The sequence below is a fragment of the Streptopelia decaocto genome, assembly GCF_964273445.1.
Source record: "Streptopelia decaocto genome assembly, chromosome: Z".
Classification (NCBI taxonomy): Eukaryota; Metazoa; Chordata; class Aves; order Columbiformes; family Columbidae; genus Streptopelia; species Streptopelia decaocto.
The window spans coordinates 73612951-73631318 of NC_138657.1; the positions used below are offsets into that span (position 1 = coordinate 73612951).

General features: G+C 50.2%; 1 protein-coding gene across 1 annotated transcript in view; it reads left to right on the top strand.

Annotated features, from left to right (window-relative positions):
• Positions 1–1495, top strand: part of NOL6 (nucleolar protein 6) — a 29860-nt gene extending 28365 nt beyond the window's left edge. Inside the window, exon 26 of the mRNA XM_082075408.1 lies at positions 1079–1495. Coding sequence (XP_081931534.1) covers positions 1079–1228 — 150 coding nt within the window. The 3' untranslated portion in view covers positions 1229–1495. The remainder of the gene's footprint in view (positions 1–1078) is intronic.
• The last annotated feature ends 16873 nt before the right edge of the window (positions 1496–18368 follow it).

Genomic DNA, 18368 nt, shown 5'->3' on the forward strand with positions numbered 1-18368 from the left:
AAATGGAGCTCGTATTTCTGTTCCTTCTTAGAAAGGGTGAAACCAAGACAGGGCTGTGGCCACAGTGCCACCAATATCAGCAGAACTGAGAAGGCCCAACACCATGATCATGGATCAGAACAGAGCTCTCTGTCCCAGGTGCTCTTCTGTGGTCTCTCCTAGGAGGCAGATGATGCCTTGTTTGCCAAAGACTTTCGGTGTGTGCAGCCCGCCATCCCACTCTTGTGGCTTTGGGTGTCTTACCCAGAAATACCCAATCTGCAAGAAGCTGGGGTTGCAAGCCTAGTTCATACTGCCCAAGTCTTATTGATGTATGGAGATGTTTTCCAGCTACCTTGTGTGGGTTGGCAAGCTCTAGAGGGTGGTTAAGCTAGGTGTGAGGCATGCTGGAGTGATTCATGCTGCTTTCTATGAAGGAAAGACGCAAAGAAACCAGTGACTCATGGCTCAGAGTTGGCAGCCTCTTCTTCTGTCAGTCTCTGGGTGATTTATCTCACTTCTCTTCGTGGCCAGAAGGCATTAGCCATTCATTTCAGCTGCAGTTGTGAAATGCAGTTATTCACAGGGTTCAAATGACAGGATGAGATGCTTGCATCTGAGCTGAGTGTGGCTTGATTAAACATAAGGGTTTTTTTCACTCATGAAGCCAAAGATCTCTTCCCACACAAGGTCTTGACACCCAACAATAGCAGAGCAGAGCCCAGGCAGCTGTCACTCAGGGTCACAGTGTGGTCCCTTTTGCATACCCTGTCTGCTCTGCTTACGCAGGCTACACCAGGCAGCTGCCCACTCTTTTCCCATATCCACTGTGCCCTTTGCCATTGCTTCTCTCCCTGCCTTGTGGTCTTTGGTCTGTGGGTAAACACTAAAAGGGGCTGGAAGGTCCACTCTTGCAGCTTTTTAGCTCTAATAATGGGCAATGATGGTGCTGAGAAGTGAAGCTTAGAAAACTGGGTGTGGCAGGGGTTGGATGTGATGAGACGGGACAACGATTTACTTCTATTTGGGGCTTGCAGAGGTCATGAAGCAGCTGTGAGCAGGTGCTCCCATTTGCACAATGTTTGTGTGTGTCCTGCAGGTCTCCAACGTGAAAGGAAGGATGGTGACATCTCTGAACAATGAGCTGGTCTGCGTTCCCAACGTGGAGGCAATTCTGGAGGACTTCGAGGTTTTGGGACAAGGCCTGGTTAAAAGCGTGGAAGCTCGTACAGAGAAATGGACTATCTGAGGGCACTGAGAGGTGTCAGAGGGACTTGTCCTGAAGCAGAGTTTGTTCACTCTAGGACTGTTCCCTTTTATCTGTCAGTCCTAGGAAAGGCTTTCAACTTTTTAAATCCCAGAACTGTGTATTTTACTCTATTTATCCTTATATACCTGTTGAGAAAAGTGATGGGACCTTGTATGGTTTACAAGAGTACAAATGCCTTTTTATTTTGAAGAAAATACAAAGTTGGGATAAAGTCTTTGGAAGTGCTCCTGTTCATTGCAGGAAACAGAGCTGTGTTCCCGTGAAAATGTCAAGGCCTGAACATTCTGGCTGAGGTTTGCAGTGAGGAAGGCAGTTTCCTAGTTCAACAGAGAATTCATGGCAGCTGTTAACAAAACCAAAGAAACACTGAGCCATTTAAAAATGACCAGGTTATTCCCCTCAGCACTGGTGAGGCACATCTGGCACGCTGCATCTAGTGCTAGGCTTGCCAGTAAAAGAGACATGAACACACTGGAGCGAGTCCAGTGAAGGAAGGGCTTGAAGCCTCAGTCGTATGAGGGGAGGCTGCAGGAGCTGAGGTTGTTCAGCCTGGAGAAGAGAAGGCTCAGGGGGATCTCGCCAATGTGTATAGATGCCTGGTGGGGGAGTAGGGAAGATGGAGCCAGGCTCTTCTCAGTGGTACTCAGTGGTGTTATGAGAGGAGTAAATTGAAATGCAGGAAATTCTACTTCAGACACTTGTTTTTGTGTCATGAGGGTGGTTGAACACTGGCACAGGTTGGCCAGGGAGGTGCTGGAGTCTCCATCCTTTGACATATTCAAAACCCAGCTGGACATGGCCCTGTACAGCCTGCTTTAGGTGACCCTACTCTTAGCAGGGGTGTTGGATTAGTTCTTTCATGTGCAATGATCATGGGGACTCCTGATGGGAAAACAGAAAAAAAGAGAGAGCGAATGCGCTAATCCTATCCCCTCTTCTGATGGAGTTGGCATGCGTGTTCCAACAGCAAAGTGTGTGTGAATCAAATAGTAAATAAACCAGACCTGGTTACAGCAGATATTGCAGAAAGCAAAAGTAGATCAGGCTTGGAAAGGCAAGTGGATGTTCAGGCAATTTGATAACTGTAGACAGTTGTCACTTGGTGAAGAGCATTTCAGATGGGATGTTGAGTCTGTTGCTTCCAGACCTACTGTTCTCTCCAGCTGTTGGAAGCAGGTCTGAGGCTTTGTGGTGGAGCTTCACAACTTATTGTTTGAATGTTTTCTCTGAAGCATTTGAAAGTGGGCTGTGGCAGAGATGTGGCACTGGGCTGATGCTGCCTACCTGGTGCCCACTGATTTAGGGGCTGGACACACAGTATGTCCTGCGGGGTAGATGTACGTGGCAGCGTCTCCGATTTTAGGATATATCTGCAATATTAAAATCACAATGAATGTTTTTCTCTCTTCCGTATGCTGGTGGCTGAGAGAGGCTGCAGGTGAAGTCCTTTGTCCATCTACTACTTGCAAGAGCTTTTTGAGTACACTTGAAGTGAAAACATTGAGAGCACTTAGTGGGCAAAATAGATTATCCAACCTGAGAACAAAGCAGCACTTTCTGTTGCTGCTGTGACCCCTGCAGCCGAAGAAGCTGCTGACAGGTCCAGCAGCAAATAAGATGCAGGCAGTGATTACAACAGGTTTCAGAAGCAGTTAATTAAGGATTAACTTTTAAGCTTTTCTTTGTTCTGTTTTATTATCCTCTAGATGTTGGAATCGCCCAATCTGCCTTCAGCGATGGCTGTGATTTTCCTCAGTAATTACATTATCCCTGCTTTTTGTGCCTATCTGCCTTTTCTCCAAATCTGCAGCTTGACACTGGGATCCTGTAGATTTGCCAACGCATCTGTTGGACAACACTCCAGTTGCCGCACCGGTTGCTTGTGCCAGAGCTCTGCCTGTTCCCTCCACGCCCTGTCCTGCTCTCGCTTCTCCCCTTGCTGCGTGTTGTGGATGTAAATGTTTTTGGGCCAGGGTGCTCTCCTCACTGTGTATATCTGTGCTTTTCCCTAGGACAAAGGTGTGTGCTGAACCCCATGTTGGCTTGCAGGGGATCAGAGTTCCTATAGCCCCACTGCTGTACCAGGTGGATGGGAAGGTCCTGCTCCCTCTTCCCCAGAGCTGTCATGGGGACAGCTTCCCCCATCGCTGGCTCATCCCTTGCCTGGCAGTATTTACAGAGAGGCGGTCTCTCCTTCTGCTGCTGAGCAGCGATGTAGTCCATGCCCAGCCCAGCTCCCGTGGCTGGGTGTCTTGTGGGGTATGCAAAGGATAATACTCTGTAGGTGTACTCCTGCAGCATCTCCTTACCTGCTTTTGTTACGCTGTAACGTATTATATGGCTGCTCCTTCTCCTCTTTTAAAAAGATGTCAGACTGCATAACTTCAGTCTACTGTGTCCTGGGTGTCCTCTCTGCTCCTCTATCCTTGGTAAAGCACTGCAATTTGCAGCTTGCAGCGAAAAGGTTGGGCAGTGTCCAGGCTAGCCTTCTGCAAAAATAGCTGATGATAAATGAACTCACTTGTAATCAAACACTCATACAAGTACCAACCTGTTGGTGGTTCACAAGGTAATGCCACTCTGCTCAGCAGCCAGATGTGAGCCTAGGCCAGGCCTATGCTGCAGATGTTTGCTGGTGTGTAGGTCCATTTTGGTGACAGATAATGGTACCTCAGCAAAGCCTTGAAGTAAATTGCACTTAAGACTGGCAAAACTGACCACCGCTAACCCAGCTTCCATCACCTGGAGGGAATACAGCAAAAGTTACCCAAGTAATGTGTGATGTGCTTCTCATGTTGCCCTGAAAAGGGGAATGTTGGGAGGCAGCTGGTGCTGTCTCACGAGAGGGGGTGATGGATGATGGAGCCTTTCTTCTGCCACCAGATCCCTGCTTACCAGGTACCCTGGGCAGCTTTGAGTGCCAATCCCAAGATTTATGAAATGAAGCTGGAGAAACAAGGTGATGAAAGACTGATGGGATGATCAGGGTGCTGTGGGGTTTTCCTGCCAACTGAACTGTTCAGCTCTCACTGATCAGGGCCGCTGAGATCTTTTTGGAGGCAGTTTGGGGTCTCCATGGCTGTCTGGCTTGAGACTGACACCCTGAATGCAAGAAGCATGTGCTTCCTGGAAATAAAGGCACTTGCAGGGAGCATTTTGCTCAGGAACCCACAAGCACTGTTCATTTTTGAAAACCCTTGGGCTTGTGGGTTGAGAAACAGACAGTTTAATAGGTACAGCAAAAGCCACCGCATGCAAGCAAAGGAAAGCAAAGAATTCATTCACCACTTCCCATGGGCAGGCAGGTGTTCAGCCATCTCCAGGAAAGCCAGGCTCCATCGTGTGTAGCAGTTATTTGGGAAGACAAACACCACCCCAAATGTCATCTCCTTTCCTTCTTCCCCCAGCTTTTGTACTGAGCATGATGTCATATGGTATGGAATATCCCTTTTGGCCTGTTTGGGTCAGCTGTGCTGGCTGTGTTGCCTCCCAGCTTCTAGTGCACCTGGCACAGTGTGAGAAGCTGAAAAGTCCTTGACTGCTCAGAAACAACTAAACCATCAGTGTATCATCAATATTCTTGTAATACTAAATCCAAAACACACCACCGCACCAGCTACCAGGAAGAAAGTCCACTCCATCCAGCTGTTCTATACAATTCATGTCATGCTCAGGTCTCACACTATCCAATGCTTACCCCTCCCGTCCTTTGATATAATACACAGATATCATTCCCTTGGTCAATGGACCGGCTCTGTGAAATGTCTGTAAAATGTCCATAAATGTCCACAAATGGCCACAGAGTTCATCTAGTCGATGATCTTGGGCTCCATCTGTTATGGTGGTCACGCAGGACAGGAGAGGTGGTGTCTGATGTGGAGTTACTGGGCACCACAGCCAGCTCAGGTTGGGTCACTGCTGTACTTGCACTGCTTCCTGTGGGGCTCATCCTACACTGGGTCAGGTTGTTCCTGCTATAGTAATTCCCATAATATGCAACTCAATTCCTGAGTTTAACATCACTCCCAGTTTCTCTACCTCCTCCCTCCAGCCCAAGCAGCACAGGGGGATGGGGAATGAGGGTTGCAGTCAGTTCGTCACACATTGTCTCTGCTGCTCCTTCCTCCTCAGGGGGAGGACTTCTCACCCTCTTCCTTTGCTCCAGTGTTGGATCCCTCCCATGGCATACAGCACTCCACAGACTTCTCCAACCTGAGTCCTTCCCGTGGGCTGCAGTTCTTCATGAACTGCTCCAACATGGGTGCCCTCTATGGAGTGCAGTCCTTCAGGAACAGACTGCTCCAGCCGGGGCCCCCCATGAGGTCACAGCCTCCTTTGAGCACATCCACTTTCTCTGGCGCAGGGTATTCCACGGGCTGCAGGTGGAGATGTGCTCCACCGTGGACCTCCATGGCTGCAGAGGGACAGCCAGACTCACCATGGTCTGCACCATGGGCTGCCAAGGAATCTCTGCTCTGGCTCATGGAGACCTTCTCCTCCTCCTTCACTCACCTTGGTGTCTGCAGGGCTGTTTCGACTTGAGTTCACACTGGAGTTCCAGCCTGCCCGGTACAGCAGCACAGAAACAGCAGCAATGCCCTGGCCACCTGCCAGCCCAGGCACCCATTGCTGTTATCATGAAGTTCCAGGCGTGGCAGAGTAAGATGATAAGCAGTACAGCAAGCAACGAAAGCAAGAAGTGGCCATTAACAAGCACAAGACTCTAATTCACAGTAAGGCAAGCAAGTCCTGTGGCAACCACAGAAGCCTGTTGAGTAACTGCTGAAGAGTAATAACAGCTATAATTTCAATCTAGCACACTCCAGTCAAACCTTGAATCCTTTGAGCCCCTGGCTGAGCACCAAAAAAGACTGATGTGGTTTAACCCCAGCCAACAACTGAGCACCACACAGCCACTCACTCACTCTCCCCTGCTGGGATAGGGGAGAGGATCAGAAAGGTAAAAGTGGGAAAACTTGGGGGCTGAGATAAAGACAGTTTAATAAGTAAAGCAAAAACCATGCACACAGGCAAAGCAAAACAAGGAAGTCTTTCATTACTTCCTATGGGCAGGCAGGTGTTCAGCCATCTCCAGGAAAGCTGGGCTCCATCACATGCAGCAGTTACTTGGGAAGACAAACACCATCACTCTGAATGTCCCCCCTCTCCTTCTTTCCCCAGCTTTGTATACTGAACATGACATCATATGGTATGGACTATCCTTTTGGTCAGCTTGGGTCAGCTGTCCTGGCTGTGCCTCCTCCCAGCTTCTCATGCGCTGGTGCAGTGTGGGAAGCAGGAAAGTCCTTGACTGCTCAGAAACAACTAAACTATCAATGTATTAACAACATTCTTGTTACACTAAAGAGAAAACACAGCACCATAACAGCTACCAGGAAGAAAATATATTCCCTCCCAGCTGAAACCAGGACAGCAGGTGTTGATTTACTAGCTGGATTCTCTCCCTTTGGCCTAATCTCCTGTTTTTTCCATTCGTATTAAAATATTGAGGATTGCAGGAGGAAAACTACAGTGATGGCTCTGCTGGGCTGCAAGTTTGTACCTTGCTGTCTCTTCCCTGCCAAAATACAGAATCACAGAATGGCTGGGGTTGGATGGGACCTCTGGAGAGTCCAACCCCACCTGCTAAAGCAGGTTCACTTCAAATAGATCACACAGGAATGTGCTCAGGTGGGTTTGAATGTCTCCAGAGAAGGAGACTCCACAGCCTCTCTGGGCAGCCTGTTCCAGGGCTCTGGCACCTCAAAGTAAAGAAGTTTCTCCTCATAGTCAGATGGAACCTCCTGTGTTTCAGTCTGTGCCCATTGCCCCTCATCCTATTGTTGGGCACCACTGAAAGGAGTCTGGTCCCATTGTCTTGACACCTACCCTTGAGATATTTATAAACAAGGATGAGATCCCCTCTCTGCTTCTCTTCTCCAGACTAAACAGACCCAGCCATCTCAGTCTCTCCTCATAAGAAAGGAGCTCCAGGCCCCTAACCATCATTGTAGCCCGCCACTGGACTCCCTCCAGTAGTTTCTTGTCCTGCTAAAACTGGGGAGCCCAGAACTGGACACAGAACTCCAGATCTCACCAGGGCAGAGCAGAGGGGGAGGATAATCTCTTCCAACCTGCTGGTCTTGCTTTTCCTAAGGCACCTACACATGGAAGCTGCACTTGGTTTTGCTGAAGCTTGACCTGCCCCATATCAACACAGTATGAGAATTTCATCATGGGCTGGAGATGCTGCCATGGTGTAACCATATCCTTCTGTGTGCTCAGAAACCCTGGTGATGCTATGAGGTGAGGAATTAGGGGCAGGCAGCCAGGTCCCTAGTGACACCAGGGAGCATCAGACCCTGTCCGGGACTGAGGAGACCCCTGCAAACCGAAGACCGAGTGTTGGGAGTAGGTGGTGGTGGGTTTCCCCCATCCAGTGGGATCGGGGCTCACAGGGAAGGATGTCCCAATGCGATGGGTGTCCTAAAGTGCAGGGCTGAGCCAAGTCGCACTGTTAGGTCTTGTTGGCAGGGATTAGCTTTGCTAAAGACTCAGTCAGGTGTAACAATGGTAAACAGAATACCGGGCTCTCTCCCACACCAACCTGGCACTCTGGAAGGATAAAACCCTCCTCCCATGGCTGGAGACCCAAGACCTCATTCCTTCTTCCTCTGGTAGTCCCGTGCCAAGGACGTTTCATTTTGCTTTGCATTGCATGGACACAGGGCAATATATTGCCCTGCCTTATAGCTGCCCTATATCTTGTATTTACATAGGGATGCCTGCACCTCTTCCTTCACTTTTGTGAGGGTGCCCAGGTACCTGTTGGGGGATGGTGAGGTGCTGGGAACCACACTACTTCCCCTGGAACAGGCCCTGGGGGGACTGGGTGGCCTGTACTGTACTGTCACCGGGTGGTAGCAAAGACCAAGGACTCTCAGTCTCCATCCCTGCAGCTCCTGCCTCTGGCCTCTTTCGACCCAGACAAAAACAGTTCTCCAAGTGATTAGTACCTGCAGGTGCTGTCTCATGACAGTGATGTTTCTCATCAGAAACTGCAATTTGTTTAGTGCCAGCGATCTGCCGTGGCCCATCGGGAAGAGGCAATGAGATACTTCCCCTGCCCTGCAGCACCGACGGTTGGAGGGAGGTGGGATGAGACACGGAGGGTGCGCGCGGCTGCTGAGGAGGGAGTGCTGAGGGAGCATGGGGTCCAGGGCAGGGATGGGGTGGTACACCACAGCCGTGGGTTCTACTGTGGCAGAAAAGCCTTGGAATTACCCCCAAAATGGTGGGAGCCTGTCCCTGTCAACCAAGGCAGGAGAATCTGTCAGGACTCTGCAGAGCTCACACCTGCCTCCCTCTCTTGCTCATTCTGGCTTGCAGTGAGATGGGTCTGAGGGGTCCCTTTTCCTGCTGTGGACATGGACCTTATTTCACCCCTCAACAAAAGCATCCAGAAGTGTGTTTGGCATCCCTGTTTGCGCTGGCAATGTGCTGCCCGTCCCACGGTGGGATTGCCACACTGATGCTGCTGCCGTGCTAGGAAAAAGCGGTGACAAGAGAGCAAACTCAGCAATTACCCTGCATGGCTGCACTCTTTGACACCTGTATGTGAAAAGTGCTATAAAAATGACCTTTAGGCATGGTCTGGCAGTCTGGGGACACATCTGCCTTTATCTTCCTGTCTCAGCTGGCTGCTCTGAGGCTCGTGGAGGTGGTGGGGCCAAAGCCATAGGGCAAGTCCCTGGCGGGGCTGGGAGTGGGGACATGGCTCCAACCTCTCTAGTCCCTTCTTCTTGTTCCTGAGCATGAATATGTTTCTATGCTCCTGCTGCTGCTCTGGAAGCATAACATTCAAAGCTGCCAGGAGGGTTTCCTTCCAAGGGGTGAGGGATTGCCAGCACTCAGACATGATCTAAGATAAACTATCAGCCCATGACAGACTTGTGTGAAGCCCCTCCTGCACCTCTGGGTGCTGGCATGCAGCTGTGGGGCAGCTCCATGGAAATGGGACGCCACAAAGCTGCTGTCCCTCATGTGGTGAGGGCAGAAGAACACCACCTGAGTGGGGGCATTTCCCCTTCAAGGCAGTTTCCCCTGGCAATACGTTGTGGTTTTGCATGGGCGAACACTTACTTGGTGGTGGAAGAGGAGGAAAGGATGAAGAAAACAACCTGCTCAGCAGTGAGCAGCCCTGAATCCACAAGCCACAGCATTTCAGGGATGCAGGACGAGAGATGGAGCAGCTGGATGATGCTTTGGGCTCGCAGGTCCCAGTGGCAGCTCTGACGGAGGGGAGCGGGAGGGTGTTTGGAGTGGAGGTGCCCCAGGGGCTATCAGGCATCGTGGGCATCACAGCAGGTCAGGCTGGTACTGGAGGGGTGCGTGAGCTGCTCGCTCAGTCCCAGCTGGGTTTTGTCGCTTGTGAGCCAGGGGCCACCTTGTGTGTCTCTGCTGCATCCCTGGTGCAAGCTGGAGAGGACTGGGCTGTCTCCCTGTCACCTCATGGGGAGAGACCCGAAATCTGGCACCTGCCGGCTACCAGGACACCCTGTTATTGCAGTTACGGGGTGGACTGTCTCCCTTCTGCCTCCTGAACCAGTCCAGCTGCTCCAACCTTGGAGGGGCTGGGGGGCCAGCCGTGCTCTCAGCCGTCACCCCTGTCTCCCGGTGCTGCCTCGGCTGTGTCCTGCAGTGGTGCTGACTCCTGCTGCTGAGGGTGACACCAAATCCTGGCAGTGAAACTCGTCCGAAGGGCTCGTGTGTCTTGAGTTTCATCTGAAACCACAACGCTGTTGGTAGGTTTCTGTGCAAACCTCAGCAAGTTCCTTCCGGCTTGTGCCAGCACTGCCAGTAAACCTTTATTTATCAGTCTTAGTTTTTCTTTAGGAATTTTGGCTGGGCCATGTGAACTGGCGCGGCTCACTTTGGCTGATATTTACAGCTTGAACTGGTACCCCTGGGGCAAACGGGTCCTGGCGTGAGCCAGGACAGACCTTGGCTGTGCCAGTGCATGTGCTGCAGCCCTTCACTGGAAGCAGCTGGAGACAGTAAAGGTGAGTTCACCTCCAGAGCAGCCCTTCAGGCTCCTGAGAGGAAAAAACTGTTTTGCTTGTCCCGGAATTGCTGGGTTTTGAGCAGCTCCGATAAGGAGCGCAGGCTGCACAGCAGGAGTGTTGCGACATACGGGTGCCAGGACTGCTGAGGTCTGTTTGGGGATCACCCACACCAAGTTATCAAGAAGACGTGGATCCAGGCTGTGCGCATTGCCAACAATAACTAACCGGGCAGTGGGGGTGGTGAGCATAGATGTAGCACCGAGAGGAGCGTAGAGCTTGCACTGCCCAAGCTGCCTCCATGCTTCCTTCTGTAGCTTACCCATCTCCAGCTAAACCCTTGGGCTTCAGGCTACCCCTGCACTGCCCACTGGGACAGCCTGAACCCAAAAGGTCTGCAAAGCCCTGAGAGGAGAACCCTCTGCATGAACTGTGCCCATCCAGCCCTTGCCTTGAGCCCGTGCTTGGGTGTTGAAGCAGCCAGGATTGCTGGAGGTCAGCATCTACCTTCTCATCAGCCTTCTGGGGAGACTGGGTGACCACTGTCCAGTCCCAGGGTGGGAGCAGAGTGGCCCTAGCTGTACTCTTAAGTTCCATGAGTTCCACAGCACTGTCATCCCAAATGCTGCTTCTGTGCTCTGTCACATCTCCTGCCACACAGCAGGAAAGGCTGGGAAGGGCAGAGCACATGGAAACTTATGGTGCTTTCTCTGCAGCAACACAAAGGACATGGGGCTGCTCAGAGCGGACGTTTGTGTTTATTCTTTCCAACAGGAGTGTAGCAACATTGTGTGGTATTCCCATATTCCTCTTTAGTCCACCTGGGATTTCGTCAGTGACACATTCAAGGAGTGATGGTCAGATGCTGCCTGTGCTCTCTATGTGCAGGATGGGTCCTGGCTCTGCGGAGAGGTTTGCCCTGATCCTATCAAGCTGGGACTTCAAAGGGATGTCACCGCATGTCACACAAGACATGCAGCTGTGAGCCATGTATCAGCTGTGGCATGGTATTTGCTACTTTGGGGCTGAAATTTGGCTCATGCAGTCCCTGAGGGCTGCAAGTCTCTCACGCCATGGGATATGCTCCTCCAGTGTGGTTCTGAAAGCACACCAATCTGGATGGACAAGCTTGGGGTGGGAATTGCTGGGTAGGAGCTATTTGGCCTGGGTGATGCCAGTGGTCAGCCTTGATGGTTATGGCCCATTTACCTGGCAGATCTCTGGATGTCAATGTTTATTCCACAGTGGTCAGCAGCAATAGTGCCTGGAATGGGATATAGCTGTGTGTCCTCTCCTGGCCTAAGGAATCGGACCTGCTGCCCATGTTGTTGCTTCATCCTTCTGCTGTCTTGCTTCATTACCTACCCTTGGATAATCCTAAGATGTCCTTTCCTTTGGCAATGCCCTGAGCAATAGAAATGAGTTGTGAGACCACCTGCTTTGTTGGGCACTGTTCCTATTGCAGCACTTCTTATAAGGGGGTTCAGGTGACTTTCCATGGCTCAGCTTCCCCAGGGTAAAAAAAGTGTATGTGAGACTAGTTGTGAAGAGAGTTGCAGTGTCTTGAGAGCCCTGACTCCTTAGTGAGGCTATTTTTCCACCACTGCAGTTGTCATTGCCAGAAATTGAGATCTTTTGTGGTGTGAACCCCAAGAGTTGTTCCCAAGGTGGCATTTTGGTGGTCTGTAGCATGAGATCCACAGGCTGGTCCTGCAGCTGGGCTTGATCTGTTAGGCAGAGCTCATCACAGGGATTCAGCTCTTCCCTTCCATACGCAAGAATGTGACAAGATAAAAATGCGTGTTCCTCCCCCTGCTTTCATCCTGATGTGCTCCCTGACATGCTGGACTAATGAGGACAACGGATCTGCTGCTGCTGATGCCTCTGTTTTCTCTAATTTGAGAACTGCCCATGGCCCATGAGATCTGGGCTGTGCACGATGCAGCGGCAGATAGCAGTGCTCACGCCCAGATATGCAGGAGGCGGTTTTGGCCAAGGGAATCTGCCAGTTATGAGTGGGCTCAGCCCTTGGAAGAGGATCTCTATCAGTTCCCGTTTGCACGTTGCAAGATACTTCCTGGATGAATAGGTAGTGTTTGCACTTGGTCTGATGAGCTGATCTTTCTCAAGTTACTTTATTTATTTATTCCCCGCTTTTATCATTGATCTCAATATGACAAAGAGCCAGCCCCAACATGCAGAGATAGGCAACTGCAGAGCAACTGTTTGAGGGTGCAAGGAGTTCCTGGGTGACCTGAGGAAGGAGAGATGAGTACTCCCATGTTGCATCCATGATCTGCCTACCCTGCCCATAGCTGTCCACCCCTGATGCCTCTGAGAAGATGTCAGCTTCCCTTGCTTTGTAGCACTTCCTTAGCCTTGACCTAAGAGGCTATAGAGAGCAAGATAAGGACATGGCTGGGCAGCAAGTGCTGGCCCAAAGCTCTAGCAGTAGATGAGCTATAGATTAAAAAAGGCGAAAGGCTGAAAAAGGTGACAAGGAAGAGACCCGGTTGCTGAGCTGTCTGACAACCTGCTTCCCCCTGTCCTCAGCACCGTGCTGGTGTTTCTCCTGTGCCCTTGAAGGAAAGCAGCAAGAGTGGTGATGCTGGGAAATCTTTCCCTGCCCGTCTCATGGCATGTGCAGGGCGGGCACAGAATCATAGAATCAGTTTGGTTGGAAGGGACCCTCAAGATCATCAAGTCCAACCAGTCACCCAACCCTGGCACTAACCCATCTCCCCAATAATTTTATCTCCGCATCTGTTAAATATTTCCAGGGATGGTGACTCCACCACTGCCCTGTATGGCCTGTTCCAACACCAAACAGCCCTTTCTGGGAAGAAATTGTTCCCAAGATCCAATCTAAACCTCCAGGTTGGCTCAGCAGTGCCCCTTGCCTGGTGAACACTGCTGCTTCTGCTCTGATCAAAACCAAACACGCTACCTTTTTGTCAAAGATTGCCTGCAAGCCAATGGATCCCCTGTAAGACACAGTTTCTGAGCAGCAGGAGTGGCACTAAAACCAGAGGTCTGTCAGCTGAGTTGGACCATGCAGCCAAGGTCTTGTCTGCTGCAAATCCCTTGGGCTTCCTCCCTTCACGTGGTGTAGACCATTCCCATCATGGCTTTACCCTGTGCCTGACCTTGTGCACGTAGATCAGAGCCCCAAAAATGCCTTAACGTTTGCGGTAACTGATACATTTAAGAGAAAAAAATGCTGCAAATGTTTTAGTGTGGCAAGAAGTATATGATGATGTCTGTATAATTGATAACTATCACTGTGAATGTCACTGCTACCTGTCTCTCAAAATACACACATATTTCACTTTCCATAGCCATTCCTTAGCCAGGCAGTGGACCCCAGGAACAAGGAGAGGAAGAAATATGTTCCCTATTCTAGTAGCACCCAGGGAGGGGTGGACTACGGGGCTTCTCGGGGAGCAGATGGTCCCACGCAGGGGGCAATTTTGGACTTGCACGACACGGCTGGCTATGGTCTCTAAGAGTTGCCCATAGATCACCCTGACTCCAGCGGGTGCTTTAATGTCCACCAGATCTTTTATGCACTGCTCTGTAGGTGACTTGAGTGTCGCTGCACCTGTGTCTTGTGGTCGTCTGCCCCGTGAGCCTCCTGCACAGCCCGAGGCACAGCAGCACCATCATGGAAATTTTCAATGGAAGCACATGCGAGGGGAAGGGGACTGCAGTGGGACAGTGACACTTAGAGTCGTAGAATCACAGAATGTCCTGAGCTGGAAGGCACCCACAAGGATCATCGAGTCCAACTCCTGTCCCTGCACAGGACAACCCCACAGTTCACACCATGTGTCTGAGGTCATTGTCCAGTCTCTGCTTGAACACTGTCAGGCTTGGGGCTGTGACCCCTCCCTGGGGACCCTGTTCCAGTGTCCAGCACCCTCTGGGTGAAGAACCTTTTCCTAATGTGCAACCTGAACCCCCCCTGGCACATCTTCCTGCCATTCCCTCGGGTTCTGTCATTGGTTGCCATAGAGAAGAGTTCAGCACCTGCCCCTTGTCCTCCCATTGTGAGGAAGCTGTAGCTGCCATGAGGTCTCCCCTCAGCCTCCTCCAGGCTGAACAAACCAAGTGACTTTAGCTGCTGCTCATACAGCTTCTCCTCCAAAGCTGTCACCAGCTTCGTAGCCCTCTAACCCCAGTGGCCTTTTGCATCTACGAAACATGATATTAACTGCTCTGGCCTATAGAGCAGTTAATAGAGTCTATAGAGTGCACAGCCGGGAAATTACCCAAATTCCCAAAATGCTCTAGTCTGAGTATGGAATTAAGTCAAACACCCACCATTCCAAATCACCCTTAATTCTGGGCAGGGTACACAATCTTGGTCTGTTCTCTCCTACAGCTGGATTCTTCACCAGCTGCTTTCTTACTTTTATGTTTTTACCTCTCTATCCCATCCTGTTGTTGCAGGAGACCCATGTCCAGCTGCCTGAAGAGACCTCAATCCAAGTCTCTCATGAAAGCCCAAGTGGACCTGAGAGGGCACTGAGGTGAAGGGCTCTCACCAGCTCTCCTGCTGAAGGCCCTCTGCCATGCCATTTCTGATGGAGGTGACTTGCACTCCATTTTCTGGATTGTTTCATGAAAAGTGGGAAAGCTTTCCAAAGGAGAGATGTGGAAATCTCACCTGATGCTCAGGGTGGCTGTCAGCATGGGGGCTGATCTCTTCAGTCTTGGATCTGATTTCTTCAGGGAGAGAAGGGATTGAAGTATGGATTCCCCTGATCATCAGGTGAAGAACATTGGATGAAGAAGGTCAGCGTCGACTCCTCTACATTGGATCTGAGGCTTGACAAAACCTTGGGAGATGGACTGATGGGCCAGTGACTTACCAGAAACCCTTCTCATGCACTTCCTATTTTGTACCGAGTTGTTGTTTGGCCAAGGATGTGTCATCAGTAATTTCCATTGCGTGGCTTTGGTGAATGGTTTGACCTTGAGAGTCTGCAGTATTCTCCTCTGAACATTGTTCTTTGGTGGAAAGTGTGTTCATCATCGTCAGTTCCCTGATGCAGGCAATTCCTGGTGCGCGGTGGTTGGTTCTGGTCTGTGTTGCCTCTGTCATGGCCCTTGGAGTGTTCCTCTGCAGCCAGAGGGCTGCACCTCCCATGTGCCTATTGGCAACGTTGGGCTGCTACCCACAGTGACAAAAATCCCCTGAAAGGCTTCGGCATAGGTATCAAATGAGGATCTGGATTACCAGACCACCACTGAGGCTTGCTGGGACCAATGATGAGAAAATTTTGTCAAACACTGTTGGGTTTTGTTTGACTTTGTTGGGAGCTTTGTGTTAGTAAGAGCTTCAAAGCCTGATCCTAATAAAAATATCATGACCCTGTGATTACCTCCCCTTGTGCAGGTCCCAGTGCAAAGTCTGTTTGTGCTAGTAATTAGCAGGGATCTCCTGAAAGCACCATCTGTGTGAGACAGAGGTGTAGGTGGCACATCAGTCTTTTTGGGGAGAGCATGAGTGGAAGTGCCTGTTCAATGCCATTTCACAGAAAGGCGGGATTTGGGGCAGGTACCGCTGGGGCCAAGTTTCCCTGGTCATGCTGCAGAACCAGTTTCCTGACCAGACGAGCAGGAGGTGAGGCCAGCCTGAGCCTCCCACGGGTTGACATTTCATGTCTGCCCAGGGAATTTTACTTGAAGTATAAAAACCCGCTGCTTTCTGCCAATCTTGGAGCCATTCATCGTTGAGAACCCAGTGCCTTGTGCAAGACCCCTCTTGCTCTTGCATTATACACATTATCTCCCCAGTGGCACGGGTTTGCTTTCCATCTGGTGACAGCGAACTACCCTTGAAACAGAAAAGCCTTTATGTACTGAATAACCCCTAGATAAAACCATTTTTGAAAGAAAAGGAGGATGGGTGGAAGGAGTAGCTAGGAGCAACCCCCTTGCCTCTGGCCCCCAACCCAAACCTATTTGCTATTGCAGCAGTCACTGAGGTCAGGTGAGTACCAAGTGTGTGAATTTCTCCTGGTCCCATAGGCAGGCCCCGACAAGTCAATGCGTTTGTGGTACCTCCACTCCTGAGGGCTTGCTTGACTCAACCCATGGAGACCTCGGCTGTAAAGAAGATCTCTTCAGTGATCCTCCCTGTTCCCATCATCCAAGGAAGAAATACGGCTCCCTGCTCTGCCTGTGCACACCCGCGTGCCCTGTCATGCCTGTGGTAACTTCTCCTTGACTCATTAATTCCCGCAGCAGATGTGGTGGGAACTCCCTCCCTGGAGAGGACTGGTTACAGGGAATGGTGCTTTGGCTCCCTTTCTACCCCTCATAATTTCCCTTTTGATTTTACAATACAGGCCAGGGTTTCTAGGTTTTTTTACCCCAGCCAGCTGTTTTGAGATGCACCAGAGAAGTATAACACCTGTCCATCTGGGTGTCATCCATTTGGCCCACCTCTGTGTTCCTGTGTTGACAGCTGGTGTTTCTGTGACTGAAGGAAAACATGTCAGTGAATGAAATCCCAGCTCCACTTGGCTTCCCTTATGGTGGTTCTTCTGGGAAAAGCTATTAGAAACCATTTATCTCCAAGGCCCATGAGGACTTCTCTGCATCACCTTTGCTGTTTCCTGCATCTACACCTTACTTTTCAGAATATCACCTTCTGTCCTTTGAGAGGGCATTTCTCCTCTCTGTAAACCTCTCAGTCTTCCCACTGGTACAATGAATTTATTCTCAGCAGATCTGTCATAATGGACCAAGTAGTTCCCAGTGTTTCTTTGCCTCTGGGTCTTTCCATGGTACTTCAAAGTGCAGCTGAAACCTCACAGTTTATTTTCAGTGTATCTCCCCTATAGATTTATTGCTTTTCCTTTGTAATGTACACTATTATCACTAAAATGGCAGCAGTAACAAATTAATTTCACTGAGATCCCTGCTGATTTGATCTGACATTGCTAGCCACAGGGAAACTTTTGCAGACATTTCCTGCCCTGAAGTGCTTCCAAGCTAAAAATCCTGCCCAAGACCTGTTGAAGCTGATTGAAAGAGTTGTACTAAAACCACAGGGAGATTCAGTAAGTGGGGTTTTCCAAGCAAAGGAGCAGGTTCCACCTGCAGTCCCTATGGTGGTTTGATTGGAAATGCTGGGTCTAATTTAATAGGGCTCTTGGGCTTTAAAATCTATGAATCCCAAACCTTTTTCCTGGAAAAATCTCAATACTGGGGCACAGAAACGAGACCTTTGGCCTCCATTGTATATCTTGGGGCATCTCTGGCTCCAGACTTGGCAGAGCATTCCTACTTTGTTTTGATTTCCACCTTCTGATGTGAAACTTGCTCTATTACAGCGAGCATTTGAATGTTCTCCATGGGTATTTCCAGCTGATTTGAAATCAAGAGCCAGGAAAGAAAACCAGTCCTTTTTGAGTAAGGCATTGAAGAGACTTCTCTCTTTTCTCCTCTCCAAGATGTGTTTCAGTGATGGATGGGCACCATTTGCCTCTGGGAAACTCGATTAGAGCCAGCCAAGGTTGACGGTGAGGTGGTAGCTATTTGTAGGTCAGTTTCCTGCGGGATGCATAATCCTCCTTCCACTTTAGGTACCTTGTAGGCAGGATTGAAGCCAAAAGGTAGGGTCTGGCATGGAGCTGCCCCTCTTGGGCTGGCTCAGGGGTGGAGGTGCACCCGGTGGGCAGGTTTGCCATGACCAAATCTCCTAAAGAGAAGGAGAGCATCCTTCTTCTTCTTTCTCCTACCTTCTGCTCCTTGGATTAATTTATTTTGCTTGGTGTAAAGGAGCTGAGTGCTCTTTGATTGGGCCATGACCTGAGCTTTATATAATGTGTTGTGCAATGCACTTTATGTAATCAGTTTTCTTGTGTAATTTATTTGCAGGGCATTCATCGAATTGATGACTAGACCTGATTATGTGGGAGAAGGCTAGCAGGAGGGGCACAGACGGGTTGGCTATTGCTGGGCTGTCACTGCCTGGGAGTGTGTAGAGTTAGAGGGCCAGGAAAGCAAAGCCATGCAGCTCTGTGTCTGATAGCTCGTGGTCC